This window comes from Cuculus canorus, chromosome 3 (assembly GCF_017976375.1).
Source record: "Cuculus canorus isolate bCucCan1 chromosome 3, bCucCan1.pri, whole genome shotgun sequence".
Classification (NCBI taxonomy): Eukaryota; Metazoa; Chordata; class Aves; order Cuculiformes; family Cuculidae; genus Cuculus; species Cuculus canorus.
The window spans coordinates 100,703,895-100,719,732 of record NC_071403.1 but is presented as its reverse complement, the minus strand read 5'-3'; the positions used below and the strand labels follow the sequence as shown (position 1 = coordinate 100,719,732).

General features: G+C 36.0%; 1 protein-coding gene across 1 annotated transcript in view; it reads right to left on the bottom strand.

The window, feature by feature from the left end:
* Window positions 1-15,838, bottom strand: part of PRKCE (protein kinase C epsilon) — a 287,221-nt gene that overhangs the window by 88,452 nt on the left and 182,931 nt on the right. Inside the window, exons 7-10 of the mRNA XM_009558110.2 lie at window positions 14,259-14,401; window positions 12,980-13,076; window positions 11,199-11,413; window positions 9,759-9,932 (exon numbers count right to left, since the gene is read on the bottom strand). Of these exons, the coding sequence (XP_009556405.1) occupies window positions 9,759-9,932; window positions 11,199-11,413; window positions 12,980-13,076; window positions 14,259-14,401 (629 nt within the window). The remainder of the gene's footprint in view (window positions 1-9,758; window positions 9,933-11,198; window positions 11,414-12,979; window positions 13,077-14,258; window positions 14,402-15,838) is intronic.

Genomic DNA, 15,838 nt, shown 5'->3' with positions numbered 1-15,838 from the left:
CTTATGAAATGGATCCCTTTTGTCCCTTTATTGGCTGATTGCAAAGTTCGGTACCTAAAAGAACAATCTTATTTCTTGTGTGCTTAGCAAGGTATACATACTCTGAAAGGAAGAATAATAACTGGGCCTTTCTTGGACGAATGAAGAATAAAATGGGCTGGGTTCTCTAGGTCACAACTTAAAAATTAGTCTATGAAAAAATGTAGACTTAGTACTAGCTGGTATTATCACATACACAATTAAAGTAATGAACTTTGTAAGTTAATCTTCAGAGTGCCTTTCACGAACTCATACTATCTTTAAAAGATGAAACATCTTTTCCAGCACACCTACTGTTATTATTTAAACTCTTTAAAGTAGTGTCATTGGATGATTATTATTTTTAAGAGTCACACCATTCCGATAAAACCTCATTAATCCTTAGAGGATCTGATTGCAACAAAGCTAACCTTACTCACAGTTACTGTGCATGAGAAAGAGGCTTACAGTTATTATATATATGGTGTGATGCAGGAAAAAATGAATTAGTACACCCAATGCAGGAAAAGTAAAATAGTTATACTACACTGTGAAGGAAGAGAAAGACAGAGCAAATTAAGTACAGGACTCCCCTTTGGGATATTATTTAAAACTCTGTTTTATATTAGTGTTTTATACTATATTCTGCGTGCTAGCAGAATATATTCTGAGACACAATATAAATAATTCATGCTTCAGTAATAATCTGAATCTACTTACTACGAAAAGGAACATTAACTAAACCTCACAACCCTTTTCCTGTTTTCAGTCTCATTTAAAGGTGACTATGCACATTTTTAGACATGGAAAGCAGAGAACAGTAAGTGTTTCACAGTTGTTCATAGCCATTTGCTGCAAGATTAAATAGCAGAGTCCAAACCCTAATCTTCACTGTCGTGATCTCTCAATTGCTAAACACTCTTTGCATTCCTATAAACTACCGTATTAATAAGCACAGCCAGGGCTTGGAAGGAGTCTTTATTAGTCAGGTTTCCTTAGTTCTGAACAATTACTTTTTAATGACAGATCAGTTTACTGGAAAAGAACGGAAAGCATTAATGATGAGATACAGTTTACCCGTACATGTTTTATAGATCTACGTTTACAGTTTCTTACTGCAAGTGGCAGTTGTATATACTGTTTATACAGGACTTCAGCCCTGGTGTAGAAACACTGTGGACTCACAGATCCACAAGTGACACATCACTTGCTCTCCTCTAAAGATACACTTCTCCTAACTGCTAAGTTGACATTATGGATCATTTTCCTCAACAATTTTTTTAACGGAGGTAAACAACGCGCTGAATACTTCTCAGCTTACACAATGTCCTTGGACTCACCTGAGGTGGTAACACAAAACATCTCTCCACATGCTTTGCCACACACAAGCATGAGACCATAGACTGGGCTCGCTACTCTTAACACGCAGTAATTACGCAAAAGTAAACCCTGCTTCCATCAATAAAAAGTGTATGTTTCTGCTAGAAGTACTCACTTACAAGTGAGTATTCCCATTTCACATACGCATTACCACTGTAAAAATAATCTAACGCTGCAGTTTTGTGAAGACGATAAAGTGTAATTTAAGTTATATTCTACTCAAGTTTGGCCCACTTCACAGATGGTGTATGGTACAGAGGACATGTTATGCCAAAACCAGAATTACTCTGTGCACATGCTAAAAAAAGCAATGAAAATTTTACTAAAGATGCAAACCCAAATGTTTTGTAAATTCCACTTCTTTCCCATGGTGAAATTCTCTGGTGTACAATTATCATTTACTATGCTTACTGTTGTTACCAAAAACAAGCAAACAAAATGTTGCATTGAAGTGCCCAAATGAATTCCAAAGATAATAATTTCCTGCACATAGAAAAGAAGCTGTAGAAGAATCAAACTTTATATGCGGTTTCCTTTTTCCTGACTCTTCCTTTGGGGTGCGTGAGTTGTTTACTTGTAAGAGCAACACCTAACAAACACAGTACTAAATCTTTTCCCACAGTCACTTGGGTAAAACAGACTTTCTTTAAATAGCTTTTACAACAGTTAGCAAGCATAAATGAGAAATTCAGATAACTACCCATGTGAGCACTACATTTCCACTTATTTTACAGATAGGTTTCATTTTTACAAATTCAATGTTTTATTCAACACACTAGAGGTGAGTTGTGAATAGTGCTTTATGGCTATAAAAAACAAGAAAAAGCACAAAAAGTGCTAGGACAAAGGGCCAGTGCATTCATGTAGGTCATGTACTAGGTTTCTTCTCTCCCAAAGGGGGATCCTACACCAGGTGTGAGGTTGGTCTTGAGTCTTAGGTGCAGAGCAAGGACAGAAAGGAGGGTCACAGCACATGGCTACAGGAAGACAGATCCTGCCACAAACCAATCAATCAAGCACTTTTCTTCCAAGGGCTGCTGCCGCAAGGTGGTTTACCCTTATCCTTACCTTTTTCCCAAGATGAAACTAAATTGAAAGCCATAATCCAATCTTAACCTGCATTACTTCATTTAAAGTAGAATTGTTCAGCAATCCTGTTGGGTGAGGAACAGTACTCCATTCCCATAAAAGTTGTTAGATAACAGTGCCAAATGAGGACTGAACCATCCTGATGTTAACATAGCCACAGTGCAAAGCTTACACAGGGATTTTATGGACCCGGTAAGTGATGGGTCTACTCCAGTTCTGTTCAAAGCCCATTACTGCTTTGCCCTGTTTGATTGACAATATTCCCAACTCCTTTGATGTCTGCTAAAGCCAAAGTGTACAAGACAGATTGACTTGCCAGGAAAGTTACTGGCAAAGCATCTGGTAGATATTCTGAAAATTCTTCCCCTCAAACATGCCTCAACCGGAGAAACACATTTTTCTCAAGAGGAAAAGTGTGCAATCTGTAGTTCCAGCTACTCTGTCCAAGAGATATGAAAACAGTACCTTAGCTCCACCTGTTATCCTAAAAACCTCCTGTCAGCACACGATTACATTAGGATTAAAATCTTGAAGTGAATTTTATGCTTGGCTACACTAAGATGTTTCGAACAAAGTGAACTACTGGCATAGTTAACCTAATATGCAGGCATGAGGACCAAGGTAAACAAAACCAGTACAAATTTCAGCTTGCCCTCACCTATTGATGGCAGTTGCACTGAATTCTGGCCACAGATGCCGACTCGGGACTATTCTCGGGGTTGTAGAGGCCTCAAATGGTTACAGCAAAGCAATCCACGGAGCTGCAGCTGCAGCGCTCACTTTTATACATGCAAGCTAGGAACAAGCCTTAGCTTTGAGAGAGTGTGAAAGAGTCCTGTTCAGTTTGGGTGCTACATCACAAAATAAAGTCTTTCCTGTCTGAAAGAGAAGCATTTAGACTGTTCTGATTGATGCCGGAGAAGTAACTTCTCCAACAGGCCCCTGATGAGCCTGGCTACACTGATAGTCTGACTTGAAGTTTAACATTAAAAGGACTAATGTGAACAATGAATCTTCAGTGAGCTAACCACGCTTTAATAATCCTTCAAGAGCAGCTAGCAATAACTGAGCAGAATAATAGCAAGTTTCCCAAAACCAGGTCATCATGCTGGACACAGGGGCTTGTGTGTGTGACACACAATGATTACAGTATTTAATTATCAGCTTCACTGTTCCAACTACTCTTGATCTCAGTGTCTACTTTTAGACAACACAATGATTGCGGCGAATGCAGTCATACTGTGTATCAGTCAAAGGGAAATCTAAATTTAACATATTTAGTACTGAAATTTCTGGAAAAAACTTATTCTGTCATGATTTCATGCACTCATATGACTCCTTGACTGTATGATATATACAACATCAACAAATACCACCCTAATTTGTAGTGCTTCAGGAAATACTCTGGAAAATGAGTCAATATCAGTTCATTTTAATTTATCTCATGAACTGCCTGTAGAAACCAGCTGGTAATTTAAAAATAGATACTATTGCATACATAATTATACAGGTAAATAAAATATTGAGTTTGAATATAACTATGTATAGATGTATATAAAAAGATACCAGAACACAAACAGTATAGATAACTTTGTTCCATGCTTAACCTATCTTTTTATTCTACCTTTTTGCCATAGTTAACACCTACCATCAAGAAATCTTTCTCAATAATTTTATATTTAAATTATATTAGTACATTTTAGCACTGAAGTAGCTAAAAATACAGGGGCTAATTTAGTCTTTGGTCTCATGTATGTATAAATCCACTGAAGCAGGGATAATAATGAACAGGATTGGGCCCTAAAAAGATCTAATTTGACACTAATCAGTAATAAAAGGCAATGCAAACTTGTGCTAAACAGATTACATCCATATAACAATATCTGCATAATGGCTTTAGCTGCTTAGCAACGAAAGTATAAGAATACCAGATAAAATGGATTATAAGCTCTGATTAGTCCCAGATGAACGTAACAGTGGCTAGTAAGTTACATTAATTTGTACAGTATATCATAAATGACACTCCGCCGAGGTATTATTACAGAAGATATTTTTTTTTTTGTACAAATACACTAAGAAAAATAAGACATGCTTTTAGATTACCAAAGACAGATTTGGTCACATACTACAGTGATTTTTCTAAAATTAACTTAGAAAAGGTGACTTAAAGACATCTTAAGTATATAATACTCTTCCCTTTTGCTGTTTTACAGTTTCTTACACAAATAAACCAAGTCACTTTAAAAATATAACTCAATTTAAACCTTTTGCAATGTTCCACTTTTCCATACTGATCCTTGTACATCGTAAAAATATTGTACTACTGAATTTGCAAACCCTCCTTGCAAACATTCAAATAGAAGGCATGGACTGATTAATCTTGTTTTATTACAGAGGGGGCTGATGCAGAAAGAGGTTCTGAGATTTGCCAAAAATCACAAAAGAACATCATGACAGCTAAAATAGACAAAATCTCCTACATCCGAGCTTTTTAAACACCAGCCTTCTAGCAATACCCAAAGCGTGCGACATACAGTACAAACACACTGAAAAGAATAGCACGTGATGCTCAGTGCTCACAATCTAGGATAAATCAGTAGTAAGCCACTACGTAGAACATAACCATTAGGGTATCAACATAGTTGTAAGAGGGTCACTAGAGCCTACTCCTAGATGTCCTTCAATTCTGCCACTGTCATGTGGGTAATCTCTACCTTACAACACCAGAACACGGGAAAGAAGTGAATGGCCTTGCAGGTCAGCTTAGGAGCTATGCTATGAGCAGACACTCTGCTTTTAATGTGCAGACAATTTTAAGGAAAAAAAAAATTTATGAGTAGGATAAGTCTAACTATTCACCTGTAGTAACTGACCTTTCTGACTTTCCTTATCCTTTAAATATTGTTTTCTTTAACAGAAATAGCTACAATGCTCACTGAGAGTCCTTTACAAGTTATGCATCTCTATCATTCAACAGGAACATTACTCTGTGCTAACCACACTCTCTAGTATGTCTGGGTACAAAATAATTTTCTCGAAGACAGTACTTTGAAACGAGCAGGAAAGCATTTGTTCTGAATTTATCTAATTTCATGAGGCTTGATAAAACAGTAAATGGTAAAAGTTAAAAGCAGTAGCTCTCTAGTCTTCTAAACTTATTATGAATTATTATAATAAAGCTTTCACTGTCTTAACTTAAAAAAGTTATTTCTAAAGTATTTATTAGGATAATTCATTATAAATTATAGGGTGCGCACATATACGTGTATGCATCTCATATGGTAGAGGTCTAGAAAATTTTAAGTACTATGAAGAAGGTTGATGGGTGTAGGAGGAATGAAGTGAAGCAAGTTATACCTTTATTTTGTAGAATATCAACTTTCCATTAAAAGACTTAAATTTTCACGGTTCTAAAATTCCAACTGTGAATAAAGTATCACAAATACAAGAATTTCAGAGAAAATAGCTCTAGAAATACTTAAAGCCCCTTTGCCAGCCATTTGACTAAAGTACTACCAATGAAATCTAATGCTGATACTGTTCCATAGTCAGTCACTGAAGTATGGTATGAGATTGGAGTGAAGAGGACACTGGAGAGGGGCATTGGGCTGCATCAGCATTATTGTCAGGTAAGATACTTCCTACTGAAAACACAAAGGACCAGCACATAGAAAAAGAGAAAGAGAAGAGAGAAGGAAAAGCAAAAGAAGAATGTGAACTGAAAAAAACCTGACATTTTCTCAATGAAAGACATAATAAAGTCCTGAATAAATCAAAGATGATAAGTAAAGGTCAGTTATTACAAAAATGCTGTACCCTGTATGCTAGGCCTTGGGCAAGTTTCAGTATGGGAGTGCCAAATACAGAATGTAGTATTCTTCATTTATAATCCTGCTGACGGACCACAAGCAAAAGAAAAATGAAACCTCTGAATTCATTGATCGATGCATTGACCATATTCCGGCAAAACAAGAACAGAGATGCTGCCGCTATTATAGGTGTATCGAAAAATAGTATCTAACTGTGACATGGTTTTATAAGATATGTTACACTGAAATATCTGAGTTCCTTCCAAGTGAAAACATGCATCAGCTGAGGTCCTGCTCTTAGATTTTACATTCTTTCTAGTGTGTAGACCTGGGCTGCTGGGTTCATAACTCAAACTGTTGCAGGGTGCTCATTTTTTGACAGTCTTAAAGCAAACTTAGTTTATGGATTAAGAAGGGACATGATAAATATCAGTCCCAAGAATAGTCCTTTAAAATAAGGATGCTTTATGGGACTGCTAAAAGTAAATTCAGGTACGTAGGACTAAAACCACATTAGCGTTAAAGTATGCTGTTACTAGCCTTTATTTGGCATGATTTCTGAATTCCAAAAGAATTTTAAATATAATTCATTACTTGTGATAATAACAGTATCATCTAGTAAATGATACTAATGAAAAGTCTGCTCCATGTAAAAACCAAATAATACTGAAGTATACTTATGGTAAAAAGCATATTAGGCAACTTTTTTGCAGTGTCTTCACCTTATTACTGAAGGAACACACTTCAATATATAAAGTCAAGCTCATATATTTGCATTTTTGTGGAACAGGAACAAAGCAAGTAATCTCATTACATAAAGTCAGCCTTTGAGTGCTTTGACAATGAATACTGAGTCAGTATTCCCATTAAGTCAGGGTGTATATGACAAATATGCTCTACCTGAAATGTAAAATTTAATTCCAGCACGATCACTTCAGGGACCAGTTCTGCAAAGTACAGTGGCCATGGCACAGCATACAACTGCAGCATAAGTAACTAGACACTACTGTTAAACACATTTTAAACTCTATTGTACAAAAGCCTTTGTCGCAGTAAAGCTATTTTAACCACAGACCATGTTTGTTCGAGCAAGTTTTTCCACCTGTTTTTCCACCAAACCTGAACAAATCATTCAGTGACTAATTCAGTTGGTACATTTTCATTTGTTGTCATTCATAAATAATTTATAAGTTTAGCAGATATATTCCTTTTGCTTTTAAATATGTTTTGGGTTTTTGTTTCTCTATATAAAGAGTTTTTGCAAATTGTTCACAGGCCATGCTCAAAAAAACCCCTTCATTTTTCAACTGTGGACTTTCGGTATCACTACCTGTAGTTTTGGTTGTTTGAAAAGAGTCTCTAACATATGGCTTGTAACTATAAATCGCGTAACTATCAGGTCCTCTAAGTTCAGCAAAGCCACAGGCTACAGTTGCTCTCTGGCCAAGCTGGGAAGAAAAAAGATGGCAATAAGATTTTCTAAATAGAGGAAGGCAGAAAGTATTGCACAAAAGAGGAGAGAAATACAAAAGGAAATAAATATCCAGGAGCAAGAGAAGTAGCAGGAGAACCATTTGCCATAATTCACTTAATATAAAACTGATCTTTACTGATGTTCTGTCACATGATTCACATCAGGCTGGTGATACACTTATTTATACTTCAGGGAGTGCAGTCCGCCTTAGTCCTGAAGGCCTCTCTCTGTTCACAGAATTTATCTGTCACCTCAGTATAATCCTTTTATCAATTTCTTCATATGAAATAATAAGCTTATTTCTAGTTACAGATTTTAAAATAGTATGTTAAAACATCTAAAGAGTGTGTTCACACATACAATCAAATGAAATGAAAGTCTGAATGCATGAAACATCCTCCATAGACATAAACTGTATACACACCTTCCTGGGCTATTTTTTTGTGCCAACTTCAAAGTACATAATAAATGCATTTCCACTATTTTAAGAACTGCATAAATATATTAAACATTTGTTATTTGCATATTTGAAGACACTATAATCTTGATCCTACTAGCCATTTTCCTACGTTTTTTCCACTGCACTGTTTATCTTTCCTCACAGCTTTGCTGGAAGATGTTTTAGTCACAGCTTTTCTGCAATTCTACACACATAATTATTGCAATTGTTCATTTGTGCCACACATAGTTTTGGTTACAATATGTGAATATGTGAGTATTTACACGTGTACATAAATATACTCATATATACCACTATTAAGTCTTAATTTTGTTCAATATGCTAATCTAATTATTTGTTTAATCTGCCAAACTTTTCCATCAAATTGACTGAAATACTCGTTTGTAAGAAAAGGAAAAAAAAAAAATGAACCCAAAAGACAGAAAGAAGTTGATTGATTTTCAAGTGTTTTATTTAAATCATATGTATATACTAACATCTAAACTTACTCCCTACAGGTAAAAAAACTCATCCTGTTGAAGTGAATGGCATATTTAGTTCAACAGGCAACAGTTGAAATAGTAAACATTTTACCAGGCACATAAAAAATAAGGTATGCTTCTCTAAGTTCAATTATATATGATTGTTATTCTATCTAGTGTGGCGGTTTTGGTTTGGCCTTTGGTTTTGTTGTTTTGGGGTTTTGTCTTGTCTAGAAAGCCTTCTGGACAATCAGGTAAAAAACTGTCAGCTTAGCTGATTGGCAAAAAAAGAAATAAGGGACTGAAAAATGAAAATCTGGAATATTCTGTGAACACAACTGGTTTCAAGCCCTGTGACTGACTGGATTCAGAAACCCTAATGAGTCAGCTACATCATCCAGACGTTCATTTATATTTAAACAGCAAATTCAAAACAAGTGCTATGAAGAGAAATTCTGTATGAAAAATTACCAACACGGAACGGGCCACAGGAACAGGCACTTATTATCAGCTCGTTCTGCCTTTCTTTCCCCTTGCTCCTCAAGTACATAGGTGACATTAGCCTAACAGGAACTTATTTGATAAGCAGTATACCAATTCCTTTACTTTTTTAACATTTTGTATACTACACAGCACAAGAAAACTGAAAAGATGAGTGTTCTGCCATAATCTCATTTTTTATAAGATAATTTTAGAATTTTTATTCTGAATATTGGATGTTACAAGCACCTGTAATTAAGACAACAAGTGATACACCCTACTAGCGTACAGAAGAAACCCAGAAAACAGCACATCAGTCATTTTTTTTTTATTTTATGCATGCAGGCTTGTTTTATATTATTTTAACTCATTTACTGCCACCTCCTGGTACTTAAAAGGTAACAGTATTAATGCTATTCAACAGCAGCCAGTACTCCTGTTCAATACTACTGAAAAGCTGAAATGCCCAAAACTTCTCAGAAATATTCTGAAAATATTACTGTACTTTTTATGTTGGTGTCTCTTATTCTGGAAGTAGAGGATATTGTTCCTTGGCCACAAGCTGGTAAGAGAATCATGTAGCTTACCTTTGTCTGGAAGCAGCAGTAAAGCTGTGTTAAGTATGGATGTTTCCGTGCTAGTGCCAGAATTCTCTTCTCTGTCATTGTACAGTCTACATCATCATCTTGAAGTATGACATCTTTCTTCAAGACTTTCACTGCGTATACTTCATCTTTTCCTTTTAGCTCAGCTAACATTACCTAAAAGAAAGAGAAATTGAACAACAGATACCATAAATGCAGGGTTGCATAAGATTTTAACTGCACTGGAAATACAAAGTTACCTGCTTGCCTGAATTAAGTGGTATGTTTATAACATTGAAAGTAATGTAATTGTAGAACAATATAGGTACCTCTGATATTCTTTAAACTTGAAACAGAAGACAAATACTTTGTCTGTTAGTCAACAATGCATAAGATGGAAAATTTTTCTCTCCTCATTCAAACAAACTAATGAAGGCCTATTATTGAGATCTCAAAAACTAATAAAGGAAGATGATATAGAACAGAAATTTACCTTCCACTTTTATCTCCCACTTCTGGTACTGAGATTTCTGTGCAATTAACTTAGTATACAAACCCGTGTACCGTTATGGCTGCTTCAAAGTTGTTGATTTTAACTACTACTATTGTTTGAGGTTCAAGTCCTACACTCTGTTTAAGGTCAGTTCTGGCTTGGAGCCAGGGTAATCTTCAGAGAAAGGATTAAAAAACAGGGAGACAAAAGAACTGTTTTAGCCTTGTCCCTCTGCATCTGCAGTTCCTTTATAGCAAGGAAGGAAGAGTGTACTTGTGAAAAAAGATTCACACCTCAGTCCTCCTCTTTAACTCCATGTGCACAACATTGTAAAGAAAATCTATAAGCCCTGTAAATAGAGCAATGCTCCTACCACCCTCATCAGTTCCTTTCAGTGGGAAGGTATCTGCTGAGTTATATCTTTGCCACATACATAGGTATTTTAGGTAGTTGTCATATTCGAGTAGAAATGCTTGAGGTCTGCTTCCACCAGCACTGAACACACACAATGGGGAAAAACAAGCACAAAAACTGTTCTGTCAAATAAGTAAACTTGAACTGAGCACTATCTAGAAAGAGAATGAACTCAGAACTCCACAACATTACTCCTGGGCTGATTTTTCCTGCTTGACCACAACTAATTGTCTTGTTGAGCAGCACATACCTAACAGTATGTATGTCTTGATTACCAGTATCCTGAAATAGTGAAACACTGACGTTTTGTTTCAAAAGGCTTGACCCTAGTAAAGGAAGGGAGCTAAAGCACAGAAAATGCCAGCTGATCAGGAGGCTGATACTTCTGATCTGTGGGGTAAAAGCTGCTTTTACCCAGCAGGCAAAGAATGGAAGGAAACCCCTGGCATGGAAGCATGAATGTTGCTATGAATACTTTCAAAGCAGTACAGTCAAAAAAAGGCTACACACCAGCAAAACAAAACAAAACTACTCACCTTGCCAAAGCTGCCTTTCCCTAATACTTTGATGAAGTTGAACTCTTCGAGGCCTATTCGCTTGGTCTGGGCCTGTTTGACCTCCCCATTTTCACCGTTCTCCCCTGCTTTGTTAAGCTGGTTGTCTGTTGATGTTGTAGCTGTTGCTCTGTGTTCCTCGCCCCGATTGTCAAATGATAACGCTTTCCTAATGTTGTTTTCCAGCTCTTTGATTTCTATTGAAATGTGAGAAAAAAGAGTTCATTTTAACCAACCATCAGAAAAACAGCCCCTATCAGTCTGTATCAGTTTCGGGAAGGGACATTCATCATCCCTGAATGCTGTGTAGAGCAATCTGTAGTTAAGAATACATACTTAGCAAACTGCTTCTCCACCTTACTGTAATTAGCCAAAACTTTGCTTTAAGAGGAAGGGTGGCCTTTTCAAATTAAACTAAGAGAATGACATATCCAAAGCTCAAAAGATAGGTCGGAATAGTGGCCAAATAGTGTTTTAGTGACTTGGGGCGTTCCTGTACCACAGACAAATACTTTCTTTTGAATACCCCTATCTTTCTGCAGCACTTATTCATCTTCCGGCTTAAGTATCTTAGAGTTGTATCTTCAAAAGTTCAAAGGATAGTTGGGTGTCCCAGTCCTTGAAATCAACACAAATGGAGTATCTTACTCAGCTCCAGCTGTTAGCAGATTCCTGCCAATAAATTATTTGACCACTTCCTAGCGCCACTTCAAGCACCAATTGTGTAGATCTGCTAAATTCTGAACATTTCTCAATGTTAAACACAGTGAGTCCTGGTGACTAAAAGACCTTGGGGTCAGTCTCAAGTTCCTGCACAGTACTTCTGCCTGATGACTTTGGAAGCAACGACTTTACTTGACAGCTACAGAAGTGACATTTAAGAGAGAATTTAGACAAATTCTTTGTTCTTATTTCAAGCAAATAATGAGATATTTAAAAAATATTATTTAATTAAAATACTGTATGTGAAATCAAGAGGCTGACAAATTTAAACCAGTTCTGGACTTGGTATTTTAAAGTTCTTACTACCATAGAGCTTTGGAAATTTCTTTTGCAAAAGTAAGGCTGAGAAATTTCTTAGCTGTAAATAAATTCCAATGAATTTGTAACAAAAATACCAGTCTCCTTACATCCTGGTGTAAAGATTTTTTTCAGTCACTGGTTTACATACATGATGGTACATAAGATACCTCACAGACTTTTGACTTTTAAACCAAACACTCAGATCAGAAAGGAAAAATTTCTGAAAGGAAATATGGTTTAACAAAGCCTCTAGAGACCACAACAACACGCTAGCATAGCCTAACTGGATGGAAGTTTCTATTATCAGAGATGTTCAGCATCAAAACACAAGGAGGCTATTTTATCTCAAAAACTTACTAACTTCCTGAGACAGACAAATGCTTTTTCAAGTTCTCTGGTACTATTTCAGATGTTCTTACTCTTACAAAACATATATAACCTCCTTGCATAAAGGCATTTGGTTAGGCAACAACTCATCCAGTAAAGTTAATATTTTAACATGACCGTTTTATTATTTTCCCTTTAAAAGACACTTAATTCCATAGATATAAATGAAACGAGAAGCAGGCTTTTTAAGCAGTTTTTGCAGTTCCTAACTCTAAGTACTTAATTTTTTGTTGGTAACTACTTCATAGATCTGGTTCTACAAAGGGTGGAGCTCAGAGCTTTTTTACCCTTCTAAAGAAGGAAAATATGTGATAATATATATATCAGTTCAGAAATAAAAAGAGATGTTCGACCTTGATCACATGGAGAAGTTGGTGCTGACTTTGACCTATCTTCTTCTGATGATGTGCTTCCAGGAACCGGTTGTTGAGTCTCTGCACCTGCAATTAGCTAAGAACAATTCCAAAAGAGATACTCAGCAATAAGATCCTCCCATGCCAAGAGGAAATCTATTTAACAACATTAATTTACAGGTAGAATTACGAAGGAAAGTGAAGATGTTCTGCCTCTAGAAAGTCTCACTGGTAGGACCTCAACCATACAGTAGATTGCATCATATCAAATGGAGACTTTAATATCAACAAAGAAAGAACTGGCAATTTAAAGAAAAATTGGTTCTGAAGACAAAATAAATGTAATAAGCATAACACAGTGACTGGGAAAGTTTAGTACAGCCACTACAAACCTGTGTAGAAATCTGCCTGGTAAGCACATTTAACTACAAAAAGCACCAGCAAGCACTGAAAACTAACTCACGCAGTAACATCACACCATCTTTTCCCAGGAGTCACACACCAATTAATTTATTCCAGAGTTTCCTATGCTTCTGTAACACTTCAAAACAGTGTATATGGGATCTAAGCATGCAATAATGAGGAAAATGCACAGAAGTGAATGTCAATATCTTAAGAAATTATGGTAAAAATTGCCTGTTTCGGTAAATAAGAGCAATGAGTCTGTTGTCACAATGATGCAAAAAGAAAGTGTAGCCAAATTCTGATCCATGGTACATACTGTCAATCCAGAATGACCCCATCAACCTTGGATGGAGTGACATAAGCTTTTTATTTCTAGAACACCCTAGTTCTTCCTGTAACAGTGACAATAACTCTAGAACTGTCGTCTGGTAAACAGTTTCTCTTCACAAGAATCAGCACATTGCTTTTGTAGCAGCATTTACAATATCATAGAGTAGTGTGCTGTGTCTCAGTCAATCAATTATCCAATATCAATTCTATGCCAAAGAGACACTTGTGGGTTTTTATTAACTGCTGTGTCAGACACTGTCTCTCTGTAAAATCTCCTTCTTCAAAATCAAAAAGGGGAAATCATTCCAGATTCTACACAGATTCCAGTTTTGCAAAACTGAAACAAGTCAAAACAAATTCCATACAAAAACATAGAACAGATTATTTGCACTTATAAATCAAAAGCCAAAGTCTTATTTCTGAACTAACTTAAAAAAAAAATTCTTATGCAGGTCAAGTGAGCAGGATTGAACCCCAACTAGGAAAGTTACAATACAGACATACTTGTCTCATTTTTTTATGTGACACTGCATAGTAAAATTACCTTTTTCCTCCTCTGCCCACTATTAGTGATCTTATCTGGAGTGACTCCAAGATCTGCAAGAACTTTAGCTATACCTCTAGCATCCACCCCACAGTTTGGTGCCACATTTGTTTCACAGCGTCGATGTACATTCATCTTGCAAACTGCAATGAAATGTAAAGTAATACAGCAAATTAAATACTACCTTGGCAGTTGTATTACCTACTTAAATCAGACCTTAATGGACCTACCAATAACTTTTTCAAATAAATATAATTTCAGTAGAGAAGTACTTATCTGGATATGCAGTGACACTTCAATGCTAAAACAAAATTATTAACCTGGTTATTATTCTTCTCTTATGATAACGCAGTACACATAGTAAGCAGAAATGAAACAGGAACAAATGAAAATATCTAATAATCTTGCAAATCTTAAATAGAATTTGAACTGGAAGGAAAGTCCTTCAGAGCTTGGGTTTTAGCAGTCCAATCCTGCGCTCTGTACTGAGAGCACAACATTAGTTCCTCATATATTATTGCTTCTTACTGTATTTTATTCAAGTAGATTCACTCCTAATGTAGGCAGGCATAAAAGAAACAGTGGTTTAAGTTTTAATTCAAGTCTTTGGCACTTTTAGACAGTCTCTTTCCTTAGATGGCAATCCATTTACTTAGCTCTTTCTGTTAAATACCATCTCCTGAAACTAACGTACTAGTTAGAAGGAAAAAGGTTACATTGCTTCCAGGTTATGGGGCAAGGGGCAGAACATAGGTCTATTAAAAATAGAATAGTGCGGATTTGTTAGCAGCAGATGACGTATTTTATCTTAGACTTCACTGCCCTCTCGTGGAGCAAGGCATAAAGAAAGCAAAATTGCAAGTGTAATTAAATGCTAGATTAACATTCAATTGCTCAAATTCCTCACTTCATTACTTTTTAGAGGAAAAAAAATATACGTATTTATAAAGTTGCAGTTCATTATATTGTTTGTCAACAACGGTTTCAATGTATAAGTTTAAAAGAAACAAAGCATATTTGCCTCTGAGATTATACACGGGCACTGTATCTGCAGCAGGGACCATGCACTTTAGAAAGCAGGTGCCTTTCCTTCTCAAGTATGTTTCCGCTCACAAGAAGATCAAAAAGAAATTTCTACACACAGTATTTCAAGTGTATGTATATTTGGTGATAAAAGCTCAGTGGCAAGTAAAATGTTTGACATATGATCTGTAACAGTGGACATTGAAGAACTGAGCTGCTTGAAAGGAAGCAAGCAGGAGAATTTTGTACAGTCCAACTTTATGACCATATCTTGTAAAAAGCAGCACAGGAATAAGTGGTGAAAAAACAAAAAACAGAATAACAAACTTTTGGAATACACTTTTCATGGTGTTAGTAACAACACTGGGCAAGTAAATACATCTCTGAAGAAGAGAGCACTTAAAAGACAAAACAAAGCATGGAGAAATCAGCATTTCCATCTGTATTTCGCACATAAAATACTGCATTTTTATAGGCACTCATTTTATGAACATAGGGAAAGTAATATAGGCTCTGTGAACTACTGTTTCTATGCATCTGCTACACAGCAAATGCAT